The sequence below is a fragment of the Carassius carassius genome, chromosome 44, assembly GCF_963082965.1.
Source record: "Carassius carassius chromosome 44, fCarCar2.1, whole genome shotgun sequence".
NCBI classification, from domain to species: Eukaryota; Metazoa; Chordata; class Actinopteri; order Cypriniformes; family Cyprinidae; genus Carassius; species Carassius carassius.
Window position 1 is genome coordinate 8438915 of NC_081798.1, and position 19460 is coordinate 8458374.

The following is a 19460-nucleotide window of genomic DNA, read 5'->3' on the forward strand; positions in this document are numbered from 1 at the left end:
CAGATGTCAACATGAACAGGTTGCATAACATGCCTTCCTACTCAAATCATGTACAAAATGACAAGTGCATGCTATAAAGCTATGAAAATAGTCCTGTCAAGTTTATCATAAGGAAATAATGGGGCCTGAACACTGCAATCTTAAAAAAATGAACACTATTACAATAATTTATCGAAAATACAGTTGTCCCACCTATGCTGTTTTTTATGCATGTACAAAATTCTCTTAATTTAAAGGGACAGTTTACCCGAAAATGAAAATTCTGTCACTATTTATGCACCCTTGTATTGTTCCATGTTTGTTTTTTTTGGTGAGCAATTTTTAACTGTATATTTTATGTTGGGCCTATTCATGGTAATTTTAAAGGAAAATATTGGGTTCAGTTCAAGTTAAACTCAGTCTACAACATTTGTGGTATAATGAAGATCACAATAACTCTTACTCAAAAATCAAGATTACAGTGAGACATTTTAAATGGAAGCCAATATTTGGGGCGAAAATGTGAAGCTTAGAATTAATTTATCTTCTAAAACTTTAGCGATATTTGAGCTGTAATTTTGTTCTCGCCAAATTTATGAATGTTTAAGGATTTTAGATGTCATACTGTCATGCCAACAAGTTTGTAAAATTGGATACTTCACAGAGAAAGTGTCAAGTGGTTGTTTTACACTAAAAATCAATTAAATACATGCAGTTTACATTTAGTTTTTTTTTTCTTAAACAGTATTTTAAAATAGTTTTGCCCTCATTTTGTAAATACATTGCAAAAGTATTTACTTATTTATGTATTTATTTATTTTGAAATGCAGGACAAGGTTGTTGTTTTTTACTTGCATTGAACCTGGAATATTACCTAAATTACTGTTTGATTTTAAGAACGGTTTTGTTTGTTTTTGTTTGATATATATATATATATATATATATATATATATATATATATATATATATATATATATATTTAAATGTCATGTGTACATATAAGGAAACAAACCATTTGAAAACTAACGCAGTTGATTTCAGTTCCATGAAAGAGAGCCAAACCGCAATTTTCTGCTGTTCTGTTTAATTTATTGTTTGGACAGATATCTGGGCTTCATTCAAAATGTGGCATTAAATGGATCTGTGTGGGATGCTTGCAGTGAAGACCTGTGTGGCACTTTGTCCAATTGGACATCGCGCTTCTGGCATAGCTTCAAAGCTGAAAGAATGAGCTCACACATTTTGGTGTGTGAAAACCTGTTCATTCTCATGGGATTACATTTGTGATGTCTTTACAGGTGCTTAAGATCCAGTGCAAATCTAGGAGTATCTTTACATTGTGCTCATGGGTAAATGTTAAACTATAAATATTTGATAGTTGCTAAGTAACCTCAGAAACCACCTGCAGTGGTACATGAACGAATTGATTTAAAAATAGATGCAGCTGAGTTGTCACATGTACATACGTCCTGAAAACTGTTGAATGGGAAAGAGAGATAGAGCAAATCAAGCAAACATGCAGCATCATTAATAAAGAACAGTGCATTGGCAAAGACCATTAGCATGAGTCTAAGATTAAATGACAAAAACACCTGAAGATGGAGCTGAGTGTCTATAGAAATGCAGAAATTTGTTACCGCAGATGGAAAATACTGGAGAATGGCGCCACATTGTGGTAAAAATTGAAAATCTGTTGTAGTTGTAAACTATAGGCTACTGTTGCTCTGGCTTCCTTTGTCATGACTAATCAATGTCTCTGTTCCAAAACCTAGTGATCCGCCTACAAAGACATTTTAAGGCATCAAAGGCATGCTCACAACATGAAACGTGTTCCAAAAGGTAGCTAGCAGGATTATGCTGCCTACTTATGAACAAATTGTAAGGCAGCATTGCATATATCCTTCATACAGAAGGAAATCCTAGAATACACTGCAACGCCCCTAGAGAGAGAGAGAGAGCCTCCCAAATGGTGGTTGCATCACAAAATTGTAATTTATAAAAATGTTTGAGAATGTTACAAAAATGTGCCTGTGGTGACATTTCCGCAAAATTATATTATATTGCCTGTTGCACATTTATGACTAATGAATGAACTATTTTACTACATATTTTTGTGTGCTTCTTATTTATATGGTTATCTGACTAACAATGTATTAGCTTAGCAACTTGCTAACTGCAAACACTGTTAAAATCAACTGTGAGTTGCATCTCCTGTTTTTGCAGTATTGGAGCCTCTGAAGGTTTCAAATTGGTCACTTACTTTGCCTTTACATTTAGGATTAGGTCTATGGTAGCTCACTGGATTTTGAAACAGAGCCATTTTGTACTTGGATTGTAATGAGTGCAAAGTCACTAAATGCCTACCTAGCATGACTGGCTAAATAAGAACTAACCTGGAATTTCAAAGATAGATATTGATTGCCTAGATATTGATATGGTGACATTTTAAAGTATTTGTTATGAGTTATCAAGTTCAGAAAATACACACATACACACACAAACTGCGGAAAATAGGGGGACGCTGTCCTAGACTGGAGTTCCTATAGGTAGTCGTGGTAAGCAGACATAAGCATGGGCATAAAGATTGATATCCACAGGGTTGCCGTCAAGCCTAATGTCCTCCAGGGCTTTCCGTATGTAGTTTATGTCGTGGGTGTTGCAGAAAGTATCTTGGCCTATGCTCTGTATATTGTTGTTCTGGAGGAATAGAGAGAGAAGCAGTATTAAATCTGAGGATTTAGAGTTGTGAGAGTAGCAGCAGTTGTTTTTACCTGCAGGTGGAGCACTCGCAGGCTCTCAGGCAGGGGTACGGGAATGTAGTCTAACTTGTTATTTGACAGGTACAGGAACTGAAGTTCCTTCATCTTCTACTCAGGAGAGGAAATGAACACAAACAAGATAAGATTATCAAGTTCCATGTGCTGTCTGTAATTTGTCAGTGGAAACACAATTATTTGGTAAGGATAAAAATGAAATAAATAAAAAAGACATAATGGCATAGTTTGTTTTTAGAGAATGTGTCTTCAATATAAGTGAATTATGATTTACTACATTGGCAGTTTTGTTTGTTTGTGTGTGTGTGTGTGTAAACCTGAATAAAATAAATAAATAATAAATCTGCAGATTTATTTAAATCTACAGACAATATTGTCTCGTACACTCTCAGAAAAAAATACAAAAGCTGTCACTAGGGCAGTAAGGTAACATATACACTATATATACATTTAAGGTAGATAGACCCTTTTTATGGATACATAAGGTATGAAGGTGTTAATTTTTAAAAATTATAAAAAGTGATAGATTTTTTTAGAGAGTGTAGATGCATTCTTATAGCTAATATATTTTATGCAGTGTTGCTTCTCAAGTAAATTCATCTTATTTTAAGAATTGTTAGATATTTTTTTACTGGAAAACAAGTTTGAAAAGAGTTATTAAAACTCTTATTTGTATGTTTTATTTGTGCTCTTAAAGCAGAATGAAAATTCAAAAAGTTCAAAAGTTTTTTTTTTTTTTTTTTACTTTTATTCAGCAAGGATGCATTAAATTGATCAAAAGTGACAGAAAATACATCTATAATTCATATTTTACATAAATGTTCAAACGTTATATCCCTCAAATAATTCTAAAAATGTATCACAATTTCTACAAAAATGTTAAACATTGTTAACAATAAGAAAGGTTTCTTGAGCACCAAATCAGCATATTAGAATGGTTTCTAAAAAATTCTTACCAACCCCAAACTTTTGAATGGTTGTGTACATACCATAAAGGCCTCTGCATGCATGCCTGTACTCCTCATCTGGTTATTGCGAACATCGATGTGTTTGAGGGTAGCTGGGAGTTCTGGAAGGGCCTGGATGTTGTTATCAGCCAATATGAGATCCTGAAGCTGAAGAGTTGACCGAAAAGCATCCTCATTCACTATACTTATCTGGTTTCCACTCAGGTCGATCCTTTTTAGCTGATCTGAAAACACCATTAAGTGTGGTTTTCTGTAATTCCATGTATTCATAACACAATTAAGTCTTAAATCTAGATTATTAATTAGCTAACTATCTATGGATTTTATTCCTGATGTAAACTGTGTAATACAGCATGTGTTCGAAAAACTACATTTGTATTTGTAAGAAAGAAGTCTCTTCGAGTCTTACTGAGATTGATGAAGTCTGTGGCCCTGACCTCTGTGATCTTGTTGAAGCGAGCGTAGAAGTGTGTGGTTTCTTTAGGGAGAGGGGGAATCTGAGTCAGATCTGAGTCATCACAGTACACACTGCCACTGATACACACACACAGCAGGCAGGAGGGCATGCCTGCAGTAGAGAGGGAGAGAGGAATGTATTATAACGGTTTTACACCACTAGATGGCGAAGATTCGCGATAGAAAACACATTTTTATCTCTTTCAAACCAATTATCCATTTACCTAAGCCTGTGTCAGGCCCAAACAGGCCTGGACCATGGAAGTCTAGAGAGGAAGGGAAAACTGACTTTGTCGGACGGGGCGGCAGTGTCACTTCCTCCACATAGTCCTTTGGAGGAACTATAGCAGGTGGCTGAGTGACTGCTGGGGGAGGAGCCAGCGTCCCAACCTCAGTCAGTGAGAAGAAACAGAGGTCAGACAAAATGAATTCACGGAACATAACAAGATTCATAAACATGTTCATAGTGACTCTTTCTGAAAGGGATTGTTATTGTTTATTGCTTACTTTCTTACTTATATGGAGCACACAAGATGATATTTTTTGAGAAATGTCCATACAACCAAAGTCATTGGGTTTAAAAGCTGGTTCCCAGCCTTCTTCTGCCGCACAACATACAGTATATGTTGTATAAATGAAAACATAAAATCATATATCTATGACATACTTTCTTAAAGTTAAAATGAATTAAACTCTCAGAGCAGCAATGGAAATGAAGTTCAGTGACTTCAAAAGTTAATCATCAATAGCAAAATATCAAATAACAGCAATACTGATACCTTCTTGGAATATATATGTTACTTTTTGCTTACTTTTCTTTTTCTTATTTACTTTTATGGTGTTGTTTGTGTGAGAGAGAGAGAGATTTTGGAGAGAAATAGCACTTATCGTCCTTCACTCTGATTATGTAGTAAAATACAGTTTGATGTTCCACCTAACTAAGATTTTTTCTTTTGAGCTCCGTGGAAGAAAGAAAGTCATAGAGGTTTGGAACAGCATGATGATGAGTAAATGACGACAGAATTGACAAACTGACAAAACTCTAGAAACCTCCCCTTACCTCCTCATCCAGGTCATCATAAACATAGGTCTCTCCATATGTGTTTAGATTCCATGTGTTTGAGTCATCATAATTCTCCAGGTCATATGGTCCAGGGCCCGAAGTAATTGGAGGGGCACTTAGACTGAAGCCCATCAGGGTCCAAACAAGGTACAGTGCCATCTATAGTAGACAAAGTGAATGATCTGTGTAGATGTACTTAGTACATCTTATTTGTTATTGTCTGAAAAATGAGCTTTCATTTTGTGATTTTGGCAATGTCCTCTTTTTTCTCCCAGGGATTTTATGACGGTTTGCAGGAGCTCTTTGTCTACATCCCTGTGTGCCTGTCAAACCAGTGTATGTTTAACCTTTAAGGACATTATTTCTTGCTGCCTAGACTGGTAAATTCATAATAACCACAAACAGCATACATAATGACAGCATGCAAGTGCATACACTTTAGACCCTCCATGCATTTGAAAACATGAAGTGGTTGTGTGGTTTGCAAAATTAATCTATCAGACGGCTGTATTTGGATATGGAACATGGCCTAACCAGAAGAGTTTTGTAAATAAAGCTGTTTGCTTTAGTCGCTGACAAGGATGTGCTAGCTTGCATGGGTTTTCTGCACATATATCTTTATCAATGAATCCCCTGGAGTCACATTGCAAAATAATCCAAATAACCTACTGTACCAAATATAACATAATAAATCCAAATCACGCGTCATCCTCCATACTGAATCAACACAGATGGAGTACATAATACACATCTACATGGTCGTCAATGCTGTGCGATCAGGGGATGACACCGACCTTGCCTTCCCATAAACCCCTAACAGCTCCAGCCTGACACATCAGTTTTCAGAGCTCTCCTGGGCCCATTTAATTATTCACGTAACTCTGTTCTAAAATATTAAGAATGAGACCAGTTACCAAGAAGTCTTCACGCAGCAGGAAGGGGAAATAAACCTACCTTTGATGTTTGTCTGTGAACAGCCATGGCCCAAGAGCGGATCTTAGAGGAGCAGTGGTATGGAAGCTGGCCCTGTGTTCTCCTGAGATTTAAGCAATGAATAACTCACCCAGGATTGAGGACACAAGCAGGTTAGGTGAGGGGGAGAAGTGGGAGCTCAGCTGGGGGATGGCCAGGTCAGTTTTCTCAGCTGTCACTAATTCTACCCCTATTAATAGTGTAGTCTCAAGACTCGGTCTGGTTTAGTAATTTACCACTTCCTACCGGCAGGTTGTTATCATCGTGTGGTTTCAGACATGCGTCCTAGGGAGATGTAAGGATTCCTGTTTTTGGCACTATGTTTTATAATGTTTTGGTGTTCCAGAAGACAATTTCAAATTTCTGGAAACATCTTGAATTGTTTTGGGAGAGGTCAGTTCACCCTTGTGGTTTCCAGTCTATTCAGTCCTACACTTTTTAGACCTCTTAATATAATTGTGAAAACTGAGAAGAAAAATCTGTGTCCTAATTGTTTGACTTGATTTGACTGAATACCCTTTAAAGTCTGATTTAAACTAATGAGCTTAATGTTATTTCATGCTGTATTAAGCAGGTCGGTGAGGTCAGCTGTTTGTGATTTGACTCGGACTGATGTCCAATAGCAAACCTAGTGGACGACCTTTGACATCGTCTGATGTTTTACTGGCGTCTGCCTGACGAGACTCAAACAGACACGCCTTCTTCATTCCTTTTTTTTTTAGAGATCTTGCGTCATTTCGCAATTAGCAACTGTTTCAGATATCAGACATTCCTTTGCTAAATATGACGAGGAAGGAGCTCAGGAGGAAGCACTGAGGAGCAGAGGATAAAACTTTTCCCGGGTGTATTTTCGCAATTATTTGTTTTTGAAAGAAATGTATTTTGTTTAACAAGACTTGATCTGATAAATAATAAAAATTGTATAACTGTGAAATATTAATGTCATTTAAAGTATTTAAAGATTTCAACTATTTTCTAATTTAATATATTTTAAAATGTAATTTATCCACCTGCTGGGGGAGCAAGAGTGCTAAGCTGTTTATCACATTACACAGCATTTCAGGAAATAGTTTCCATAAGCCACCTGAATAACATTAGTCAAGCCATGGAGGATGTATAAAACTACAGAAAGCTCAATAGGATTCTTTCTAAGAACAAGAATGATATGGCCACTGTTGGAAAAATGGCCTTGACTTTATAAAGCAGCATTTAGCTGCTGTGAGAACTATTTCAGTATTTAGTGTATAATGCTGCATTTTTTTCTTTATTTTTTTGTTCCTTCATAGAATGAAAGTCCATGTGTTGTTTTGGACAGCTGGCAATTGAAATATTCTTTCAAAAATTTTCTTTTGTGTTCCACATAATAAAGAATGGTTTGGAATGACACGAGGGAGAATAAATGAATTTGTATTTTTTTTCAGATGAAATAATAGCCAGAAAGACATTACAAAGCAAACTATAGCTGTTTCTACTGAGTAGTACTAATGGGAAAACAAGATTATTGAACAAGACACACCTGGGAAAATGACATGGAACAGAAAAACATGACCAAATAGACATATGAACTTAAATACTCCTCACCCCATTACACCTGGGAAAAAAACTTGTCTTTAACCCTGTGAAGCCCACTGTTGCAGAATTACAACATCACTTTTAACAATTAAAAAAAAGGCCTGCAATTATTTTTCCTATTTTCTTTTTTCTCAAGACCACATTTACATAGTTAATTGGTTCTATTGTTTGTTCTCACAATACTATTGGATAGAAGAAGTGTTTATAGGTTCGGTCATCTGGCCATGAACTCAAATCTCCACTTTTTTGCAAGACTGAATTTGTCAAGTAAAATTCCTTAAATATTTTTTGTGTGTTTATTACAGTCTCTAGAACACATACATATTTAGTGATTTTGGAAAACATTAATCAAATTTGATTTAGAGCTTGTTAAGTCTTTGTTGTAATTCTACAACGCTGGGCCAGAATAGTAGTCAAAATAGCCTGTGCTCATTACACATTACATAAAGTCACTGCACTGCACTTTACAAATTGAAATTTAAACTGTTAGATGATTCACTGTAACTAAGTACTAAATGTTCTTTTCTGTTAAATATGTAATATTTAATAAATTGTAAGTGGTATTTGAATCTCCATCGTCTAGAGCAGTATCTGAAACTCCCTGTATCTTTGTAGTTCTGAACTTGGACTGTCAGGTGATGTTGTGATGAAGCTCGCCTTCACACTTCCAGAGGGTCAAAACTACAAGATCTATGTAGACCACTACTTCACCGGTGTCCCATTGGTAGTCAAGCTCCGTGAGCGTGGAATCCATTATGTGGGAACAGCGAGGCAGGTACCCCTACCCAACTACAACCTTGAAGATGAGAAGAGCTTGAAAAAGGGAGGGGAGGGGAACCACAACATCTGCACTGTCAAATGGTATGACAATAGAGTGGTCCCACTTGTGTTATCCTTTGCTGGACCAGAACCTGTGCAGAAGTTTCAGCGCTGGGACAAAGCCACCAAAACCATCATAGATGTTGAGAGGCCTTACATTGTTGGTACCTAGTGTACAACAAACACATGGCAGGTGTGGATTTGTTGGACTCATTTGCTGCCAAGTACAAGTTCCCCATGAATCCCACCGCTGGTACATTTACATCTTCTGGCACACCATCATCCTTGCTGTGATTAACGCTTGGCTCCTCTACAAGTGGGACTGTAAAGCTCTGAAGATGACTAAGAAAGAGATACTGAAGAGGAGACAGTTTCAGGCACAACTTGTAACCTCTCTCATCCTGGTGAAAACACACAACACAACACAACACAACACAACACCCAAGAGAGGGCGACCATCTTCAGGGAAGAGTTTCACAAGAGTTACTCTGAGTGGCGCCGATACAGGATGGCTGCCTCCGTGACGTGCTCTGCAGTTGTTTTTGTGTTTTTGTTAGTTTGTCCTGTCTTTAGTTATATTCCTGCAATCAGTTTCACCAGGGACGAATTGCTGGATATTCGGCAACACACATCTCCCGATATTTCACCGGTTTTCGACTATTCTGATGTTTTGCTGGACATTCTTGTCGGCGGAGCGGCTGCCCTGATCACACGCTTCAAGAGTACGCGCAGGCGGGGAAAGCGAGCGGGAGCGCTCGTGAGACTCAGAAAACGCGGATTTCGAACGCCGTTGCCTAGCATCCATCTGGCAAATCTCCGCTCTCTACCCAACAAAACGGACGAACTGCTTCTGCTCTCTCAGACAAATAAAGATTTCTCCCAATCTGCTGCTCTGTGTTTCACGGAAACTTGGCTGAATGACACCATACCGGACAGCGCGCTCCATCTGCCGGACTTTCAGCTGTTTAGAGCGGATCGCGACGCAGAATCAAAGGGGAAATCGCGCGGCGGCGGGACATGCTTTTACATCAATGAACGGTGGTGTACAGATGTAACTGTGTTAAAGAAGACGTGCTGCTCAAATCTCGAAACGCTCTTCATTAACTGCAAGCCGTTCTATTCGCCGCGGGAGTTTCATTCGTTCATTCTGGTTAGTGTTTACATCCCTCCTCAAGCGCACGTGAGCTCAGCTTTACAGAAACTCGCTGAGCAGATCACAGAGACAGAACAACAACACCCAGACTCTGTTTTAATCATTCTTGGGGACTTTAATAAAGCCAATCTCTCCCGTGAACTGCCAAAATACAGACAGCATGTTACTTGTCCCACAAGAGACAGTAATATATTGGATCACTGTTACACAACAATAAAGGATGCATTTCACTCTGTTCCACGAGCAGCTTTGGGACGTTCTGATCACCTTCTGGTTCATCTTATACCGACCTACAGGCAGAAACTAAAATCAGCTAAACCTGTATTAAGGACTGTAAAAAGATGGACTAATGAAGCAGAGCAGGATTTACAACCTTGTTTTGACCTCACTGATTGGAGTGTTTTTGAAGCTGCTGCCACCGATCTGGACGAACTCACAGAGACCGTAACATCATATATCAGTTTCTGTGAGGATATGTGTATTCCTACCAAGACTCAACTAAATTACAACAATGACAAACCGTGGTTCACTGCAAAACTCAGACAGCTCCGTCAGGCCAAAGAAGATGCTTACGTGAAGGGGGACAATGTCTTGTATAAACAGGCTAAATACACACTGGAAAAGGAGATCAAAGTGGCAAAGAGGAATTATTCTGAAAAAATAAGGACTCAGTTCACTTCGAACGACTCCGCATCAGTGTGGAAAAGCCTAAAGAAGATCACCAATTACAAGACACCACCCCCCAGCACTGTGGAAAATCAACGACTGGCAGACGATCTGAACGAGTTTTACTGCAGGTTTGAAAGAACACCCATCACCTGCCCTGAACACCTCTCCACACAACCGTTCACACCAATAACAACTCCTGCAACCAACCCTGAATGCCTCTCCAAACAAACGTTCACACCATTCACAGCTCCTGCAACCAACCCTGAATGCCTCTCCACACAACCATTCACACCATTAACAGCTCCTGCAACCCATCCTGATCACCTCTCCAATCAACCGCTCTCACCATTCACAACTCCTGCAACCAACCCTGAATGCCTCTCCAAACAACTGTTCACACCACTCACAACTCCTGCAACCCACCCTGAACACCTCTCCAATCAAGCGCTCTCACCATTCACACCTCCTGCATCCCCCCTCTCCCCCACACCTGCAATACAGATCAGCGAGGATGCGGTGCGCCAGGTCTTCAGGAAGCAGAAAAGGAAAAAAGCACCAGGCCCAGATTGTGTTACACCAGCCTGTCTGAAATCCTGTGCTGACCAGCTGGCCCCCATCTTCACAAAGATCTTCAACAGATCGCTGGAGCTGTGCGAAGTCCCTTCATGCTTCAAACGCTCCACCATCATCCCCATCCCAAAGAAATCCAAAATTACAGGACTAAATGACTACAGGCCTGTGGCTCTAACGTCTGTAGTCATGAAGTCATTTGAAAAACTGGTGCTGGCCCACCTGAAGGACATCACTGGACCCTTGCTGGATCCTCTTCAGTTTGCCTACAGAGCAAACAGGTCTGTGGACGATGCAGTAAACATCGGACTGCATTATGTTCTGCAACACCTAGACAGACCGGGGACCTATGTGAGGATCCTGTTTGTGGACTTCAGCTCTGCCTTCAACACGATCATCCCAAACCTCCTCCTGCCCAAACTAACTCAGCTCTCCGTGCCCACCTCCGTCTGTCAGTGGATCAACAGCTTCCTGACAGACAGGCAGCAGCTAGTGAGGCTGGGAAAATACACATCCAGCACCCGTACAATCAGCACCGGAGCTCCCCAGGGCTGTGTTCTCTCCCCACTGCTCTTCTCCCTGTACACTAATGACTGCACATCTAAGGACCCCTCTGTCAAGCTCCTGAAGTTTGCAGATGACACCACACTCATCGGCCTCATTCAGGACGGTGACGAGTCTGACGGTGCAGTCTCAACAACCTGGAGCTTAACACGCTCAAAACAGTGGAGATGATCGTGGACTTCAGGAGAAACCCCCCTGCACTCCCCCCACTCACCATCATGAACAGCACTGTGACTGCAGTGGAGTCATTCAGGTTCCTGGGCACCACTATCTCTCAGGACCTGAAGTGGGACATTCACATTGACTCCATTGTGAAAAAGGCCCAGCAGAGGTTGTACTTCCTTCGCCAGCTGAGGAAGTTTAACCTGCCACAGGATCTGCTGAAACAGTTCTACTCCACCATCATCGAATCCATCCTCTGCACTTCAGTAACTGTCTGGTTCAGCTCAGCTTCTAAATCGGACCTCAGAAGACTACAGAGGGTAGTCCGGACTGCTGAGCGAATTATCGGTACAACCCTCCCATCTATTCAAGAACTGTACTTATCCAGAGTGAGCAAAAGGGCTGTTAAAATCACTCTGGACCCCTCACATCCAGCACACTCCCTCTTTGAACTGTTGCCATCTGGTCGACGCTACAGAGCACTGAGCACCAGAACGACCAGACACAGGAACAGTTTCTTCCCTCAGGCAATCCATCTTATGAACAGCTGATAATAACTGTGGGACACACTACACTATTTATATTTATATACACTACACTTTTTATCCAACACACATACTTAGCGTACACGTAAATCTTTTGCACATAATATACATGTACATACATGGAACACACTATACTACTTATATTTATATTTATATACACATACACTTATTTATCCAAACACACATACTTAGCGTACAGTTACAATTTTTCCACATAATATACATGTACATACATAAATGCTCTTTTTAATATACCTGCCATACATTGTCAATTTGTATATTGTCAATCCTTACCCACCTATTTGTATTTTTTTGTATTTTTTATTCCTTATTGTGTTTTTTGTTCTGTCGCTGTTATGTTGCACTGCGGAGCTCTGTCACGAAAACAAATTCCTCGTATGTGTGAACATACCTGGCAATAAAGCTCATTCTGATTCTTCTGATTCTGGAAGACGAAAACATTCACACAGAAGGTGACATCAGGGAGCCCTTTGGATCCTCAGAAGAGACCATCCTCAACAGATGTGAGACCCCCAGCCAATAGGTCATCGGACCACCCCCTACAGGATGTAGCCAAAGGTATTATTGCACATTTTCTAGTAAAGACAAAGAGAGGACGCTGCAGACACTGCAATAATGGATACACAAACAAGTGAAATGTTCACCTGTGCTTCTCAGATGAAAAGAACTGTCTCAGTGACTATCACTGCAAGTAAACACAGACTTCATTCAAACCACATTGAAAAAGATAGAATAATTTTTTTTTTAGAAATATGATTTCTTTTTCAATGTTTTTATTGATAAATGCGTTTTCATAATATAAATATGAATGTTGTGTGATTATTACTCATGATATATACTGTTATGGGGCTAATTAAGCAATCAACCCTGCAAATGAATGCTTAAATGCTCTGTATATCTGTTCAGGCAAAGTGAGTACAAATACAGAAATTCTGCTCCTAACTAGGGCCAATGTTGCCTATAAACTTCCCTATAAACTTACTAAAATGTAAAAAATTTAAAAAAATCTTTTATTTCTACATCAGATTCCTCCTAAAACTATCTGAGAGATCAAAAGAAAAATGTGCTAATTTTTTTTATATATTTGGTTATTACAGGGTTAAATTGTTCGTTAACTACCAAAAAATGAATTAATGAATAAATAAATAGCATATACTAGTGGTGATGTTTATGATTCATAACTCTTTTGATTTCGTTCAGATTTGTTCTATGATTTATTATGGTTTCTCTAGGTTTCACCAGGTGAGAGTTTATTATTTATTTGCAGTGATTTATTCACTCAACAGATTCAAAAACATGTTTTTGTTCACAAGGTCCAAGCTAAAATTACATTATTTCTTTTAAAAATTTTTTAAATACCATCATCTGAGCCAAGCAAGTGGAAGCGTGGCTTCTATTGGTAACAACAACCTCTGGGACAAAGTGCAGTTGGCTGGTAGGTAGGATTATTAAATAACCAGAGTTTTTGAGAGCATGACTAATTGCTCACTCCTTCATTAATATTCTTGTGTACCAGATAGTAATGATAAAATCAAACTGCTCTTGAACCTTGTGGGCTGAATGTCTGTGCATCCATAATAAAATAGAGAAAAAGAATGATGTTTCTAAGCACGACAGCCTCAAAATGAAGGTATACAGTATGCAGTTGAAAGTATACAGTAAATGAAAGTATACAGTTAACACATTAAGGGCTTTGCAAACACAATGTAGTATGTACTTACACATTTTTCTTGACTGACTTGTGTATGTTTATTTTTATGAGCACACAACATGGTGTCTGTTGTTCTTTAAACAGCATGACAATGCTGTGAAGTCGTGGCCTAGTGGTAAGAGAGTTTGACTGCTAACCCTAGGGTTGTGGGTTTGAGTCTTGGGCTAGCAATACCATGACTGAGGTGCCCTTGAGCAAGGCACTGAACCCCCAACTGCTGCCTGGGTGCTGCAGCATAAATGGCTGCCCTCTGCTCCGGGTGTGTGTTCACTGCTGTGTGTGTGCACTTTGAATGGGTTAAATGTAGAGCATGAATTCTGAGTTTGGGTCACCAAAATACACTTGATTTTCATACACATATAGCTTAAGAATGGTTTATTTGTTTTTTATTTTGTTTTTTTTCTCTAAAATAGCCAGAGGGTATGCAGATGATTCATGAATTGTAATATTACAACCAATCTGCAATAACGGTACACTATACATATAGGGTTGGCTTTACATTATTGACCAAAGTGGATAGATATCTCACTTTGACTGTTTTAGTGATGCATCACAATTGCAGAACATGATAAATAATGTGAGATGCTGCAATAGTCTACTGACAGGGCATTTCATCTGTTTTGCAGTCACAAGACTGTTGTTTATTTCTTGACAGAAGAATTTGATTGGTTGCAGGTGGTAAGATGACAACTTTTTGAATCATAGACATAGATGTCCTCATATTTATTCACATTTGTTCTCACAGACATATGGAACCAACTTGTGAAGACATTTCGGCAGTGCTATTTTATACTTTTATATTATACTTTTATTCATATTTCATAATTCGAATTAGCTTTTTAAATTTTAATTTTAGATACAGTTAGTATACAGTTAGTTATAGTAGTTTTGTGTTTTTTTTTTTTTGGTGGGGGGCTATTTAATATATTTTTATTTGAGTTTTAGTTTTGTCATTTTAGTAGGCCTACTTAAACTTATTTCATTTAGCTGTCAAGGTTATTTATTTTTTTCTATTTCATCTAAAATTTCTATTTTATTTTAGGTTTATTTAAATTAATAAAAATGACTTTAAATAAATATATTTTTGCAAACTTTAGAAGCTTCATGTGCAACTCAATATCTGGAATGATATAAATAAACCAAATCATCACAAAACAATGGTTTAGAGGAGGTTTTCCAAATATCATCCCTTCTGTATGAAGCATTGTGAGATGTCTCTACTAATACAGTGACTCTGTAACCTGTGTGTGTGTGTGTGTGTGTGATTGTTTTGAGATCTTCTCATGAAATGCTGCTGAGAGCCACAGCAAACCTGCTGACTACTGTGCTATTGTTGAGTTGCTTCCAAAACACACTGCTTCTGAGACATGGAGGATACATTTACCTCAGCTTATCTAACACTTCTTGAGAAGTGTTTCTTAACTTCTTTAAAATGGATATTGTTGCTTTCACCATCTCTGTATTAGGGATGGGCATTCCAAGCAAAAATTCAAAAAGTGCTGGGTATTATTCGATTATAATAAAAAAATAAAATAAAATAAAAAAATGTATCCCTAAAGGGAATGGATATGAGATGGGAGGAAAAATATACTTCAATATCTTCTGTCGCAGTGTGGTAATTACACTGAATATAAACTGCGGGCATCAGGGAGCTGTTACGTGAGCACTGAAATCGATTTTGAATGCGCGCTTGTTTTTTACTTTCACTTTCAAGATTTGAAATCACATTCAGCGCAGCACTTAGCAGTACTTACCACATTTTATAAGATCAGATGTTTGCCAGTGGTTCTCAGGATCTGCAAATCGTTCGCCATCATATCAGTCATCTCTCCTTACTCTGTTTATGTGGTTAGTGAAATGTTATATACTGTAATGTAACAGGCTACCATTAGCAACCGGCTAACCATGTCCCTTTAGTGGTTCACACGCTATTTCTTTTCCTTTCTGAATACGAATTCAGCACACCTCAAACCCAGTCGGGGGTGTTTGTGTTCCTCACAGCACTCTTATTTGACATCGTCCCAAGTAAATAACCATTTTATGCCATGCAAGTCTTTTTTTTAGTCTACAGTGTGCACGTGAGACAATGTGCTCTTCTGTTATCTTTGATAGCTTTTAGGTGCATTGTTGCAACACCACATGAACACGTCACCACCGCATTAGCACGAAAAACATGGAAATTTTTTAAAGACAATAATCGCGCAACCTATTCAATATTCTATAATTAAATATGGTGGAACTGGAAGTGCATCACTGTAAACATGTTTTTGATACATTTTTACAAAATGAGGAATGAGTTGAAATTATTTTATTTGGTAGCTTACTCCAAAGCAATGCGGTATACCACAAATGTTATCTGTAGATGTTAAGTTATAAATAGCCCAGCATATTTAAGAATTAATAGACAGGAATAAACTTTAAACAGTCTCATGTTTTTTGTCAATTAAACATATATTAGCTACATATCCTGTGGCCTGTTTATACTAGAATATTTTTGACTGGTTGACATCTGTTCCAAGGATGTTGATTCATTTTGCATAACTGAAGCTCCACATTTGTTGACCGCATGTTCTTCCAAATTAGGGACAGGTGTCGTACCATTTCGTTCTGCAGAATCTCATTCATTTAGACTCTAGAGATAGCCATTTGTAATGACCCTTTTTGTTCATTAACCCTTAACTGTCACTCACATTTTTGAACATAGACTTTATAGTGCACGATTCAAACTTACATTTTTATAATTCATGAATGAAAACATTTTGTAACATGATATTGATGTACTATTTACATGGTAATGCAGTGTCTGATTTTAAAATGGGTTTTAAAGGATGGAGTTTGAGATTTTAAGTTTTCAGTTGATATATAATTTCTGATGATTTCTAAAATGTGATAGAGAAAAAGGCAACGAAGAAGTCTTTTTTTAAACAAAGGTAAAAAAAAAATCTACATTATAACAGGAGATTTTTGAGGGTGCACTTTTGTCATAAATTACTTTTGCTACATAATTTTTTTACAAAAACATTGGTAAAATATATATTTGGGAGTCTTAGACCTTTCCAACGATATATAGTTAGTCAAGATTAGATTAGATTTCATTGTAATATAGTGAAGTAAATGTAGGCGTCCTGTATACGGGATGGGGTGACAGTTAAAGGGTTAAATGATAAAAATATTATAATAAACACTGATAGCATAAAATAAGAGCACGCAAGGCTGGCAAGCTTATCATTTAGCATTGTGTTAAGCTTGTGAACTAGGCTGGTGCCCCACTGTCCGATTGTTTTTCAGCTGATGATCAAGTTATAAGCTTTATTTACATAATCGTTGATGAATCAGCAGGAGTAGATGTATGCGGTCGCATCTTTCAGTGTGTGCACGGCGCTAATGGCCACAGCAATTCAGCTCCTTGAAGATTTAATGGTTCTGTCAGCTCAGTGTTTGATATTATTGCTGACAGTCGGTGGAATGGTCACACCGTTATTATGCTCGGAACTGATCCAAACATATTCCCCAGCGAATGAACAACCACATATCGTGAACGCAGATTGTTATCCATTGTGTATCCAAGCTTTTGGTGGTCTTAAATGACATTCACATGTCCATGGTAAAATAATTTCATGAATTGCATCCTACTTTAGTATTTTACCCATTTTGTGTGTGTGTGTGTTTGTATTTATGTTATTTCATGTCGCAATATTTAGGCACTGAATTTTGAACACAATAAAATTGGGCTGTTTTTAAGCAAAGCATAGCGATGTGGGGAAGCAGTTCTACAAAATATTTTAGGAATGAAAATGTCTTGTGAAACACACATGTACATGTGGTGTATACAAGATAATTGGCTCTGGGGCATTGAAATTATAAAAAAATGTAATGCATACCTGGATCATGGTCACATTAAATTAAACATTGGTCATCAATTATTCCTCACATAGTCAACAAAACTAAATTGGTATAATCTTGAAGAATGTACAAAGGACTACAGTAATCCCAAAACTCTTTCCTTTCTCATGCATAAATCTCAGTTCTCTTAGCAGAAAATATTGTACTGCTTGAAAAGTATGATGTTTGTCTCCCTGTGTTCAGGTAAATCAATTCTAAATTCCATTCTTGTTGTCTCACACAGAGGGACATTATAAAAAAGATCATTCTCAGACGATTTTGTTTCATCCTCGCACAGTGGGAAGGAGACTGGGATCCTCTGAAACCTAAAACTTCAATGATATTCTATTCACCCCTACAGATGCAGTCAGTGCATAATCCGTTTTGCAAGGACAGTCTTGGTTACTTAATCATTTCCAAATGACTTCGGAAATAATAATAAAATAATAATAAAAAATTAATTATTTTATGATCCTCCTATTTTGTTACAATTATTAACATCTTGCATATACTGCAACAGAACTGTACCTCAGAAAAAGTCATTGAGTGTCCATAGTGAGTTAGTTTGCTAGGGGGGGGGAAACACTTTAGAGAAGAGTATATTGCAAAAAAAAAAAAAAAACCAAAAAAAAAAAAAAACAATGAGTATATCATTAAATATCATATCAAAATACATTCTGTTTTTATTTAACCTGTTGGTGATGCTTTAATTATTTAGTTTATTGTTCTGTAAATCTCCCAGTTTTGTAATTAAAAAAAAGTTTGGAATCATTAGAGACCATTTTCTTCTCTTATGGCAGCCATTTAAATGATTATATCTTCACAGCGGTTTGGAGTAGAAACATAATTATATAATTAGAAAACAGAGAATTAACAGAGAATTATTTTTTTCATTCATGTTAAGAATGTGTTCTCTAGGTCAGAATGACCAAAGATGATGAAGCATATCTGTCATGCAAGGCCTCACACACATTCTTAAGAAAAAAAAGAAGGGTTTTCTTGAAAATCTTGAAAAGAACCTTCTAATGGAGAGATATATGGTAACTCTGTGGTTGAGTTTCTGCTTTCAAGTACATCCAGGTGTGAGGAAAAGGCTGAGAAATCTTTAGACTAGGGGTGGAACTTTTGAAGAAAGTGACGGGGAAGATAGATGACCAGATGTAGCAGATGTAGCTGTTGCCAGGTTGCAGTGTAAGCTTGCTTGAATTCATGGGGCCCAGGAAAAAATATTTATGAGTGATGCCAAATTCACAGAGCCCCAGAGAAAAGGGTGGGGTGCGACACAAACCCCCTACACTTTGCGTCATAAAGGCTTCATGCGTAAAAGGCATAAAGTTTTAATGGAATACCTGCTTCACAGGTACAACGTCCATAGTCCTGATTGTACCTACCAGTGACGGGATCTCACACACAAATGTGGAAATGATCTAAATACACCATTAAGTCTCAAGACCAAGAGCTGTGAACCAAAAATAAAAAAAATAAAACTGAAAATACCAATCATTACTCTAGTAAAAGCAAGACCTATCTACTGATTAAGGAAACCAGAGCGTATATATATCCAACTAACTCAAACAACA

General features: G+C 37.8%; 1 protein-coding gene across 1 annotated transcript; it reads right to left on the minus strand.

The window, feature by feature from the left end:
* Positions 1-1046: 1046 nt before the first annotated feature.
* On the minus strand, positions 1047-6341 carry LOC132126616 (epiphycan-like). Its single transcript, XM_059537985.1, has 7 exons — positions 6195-6341; positions 5238-5399; positions 4402-4567; positions 4131-4289; positions 3743-3945; positions 2751-2846; positions 1047-2676 (listed from the first exon to the last, which is right to left on the minus strand). The coding sequence occupies exons 1-7, from the start codon at positions 6219-6221 to the stop codon at positions 2506-2508; spliced, it is 984 nt and encodes a 327-aa protein (XP_059393968.1). The 5' UTR covers positions 6222-6341; the 3' UTR covers positions 1047-2505.
* Positions 6342-19460: the final 13119 nt, after the last annotated feature.

Bases quoted from the DNA above. Each gene is read 5' to 3' on its own strand.
- LOC132126616 (XM_059537985.1), bottom strand. From the start codon at position 6,221: ATGGCTGTTCACAGACAAACATCAAAG. The intron at 4,568-5,237 runs GTAAGGGGAGGT...TCACTGACTGAG, and splicing joins ATGATGACCTGGATGAGGAG to GTTGGGACGCTGGCTCCTCC. The intron at 2,847-3,742 runs GTATGTACACAA...TCTCCTGAGTAG, and splicing joins TGCATGCAGAGGCCTTTATG to AAGATGAAGGAACTTCAGTT.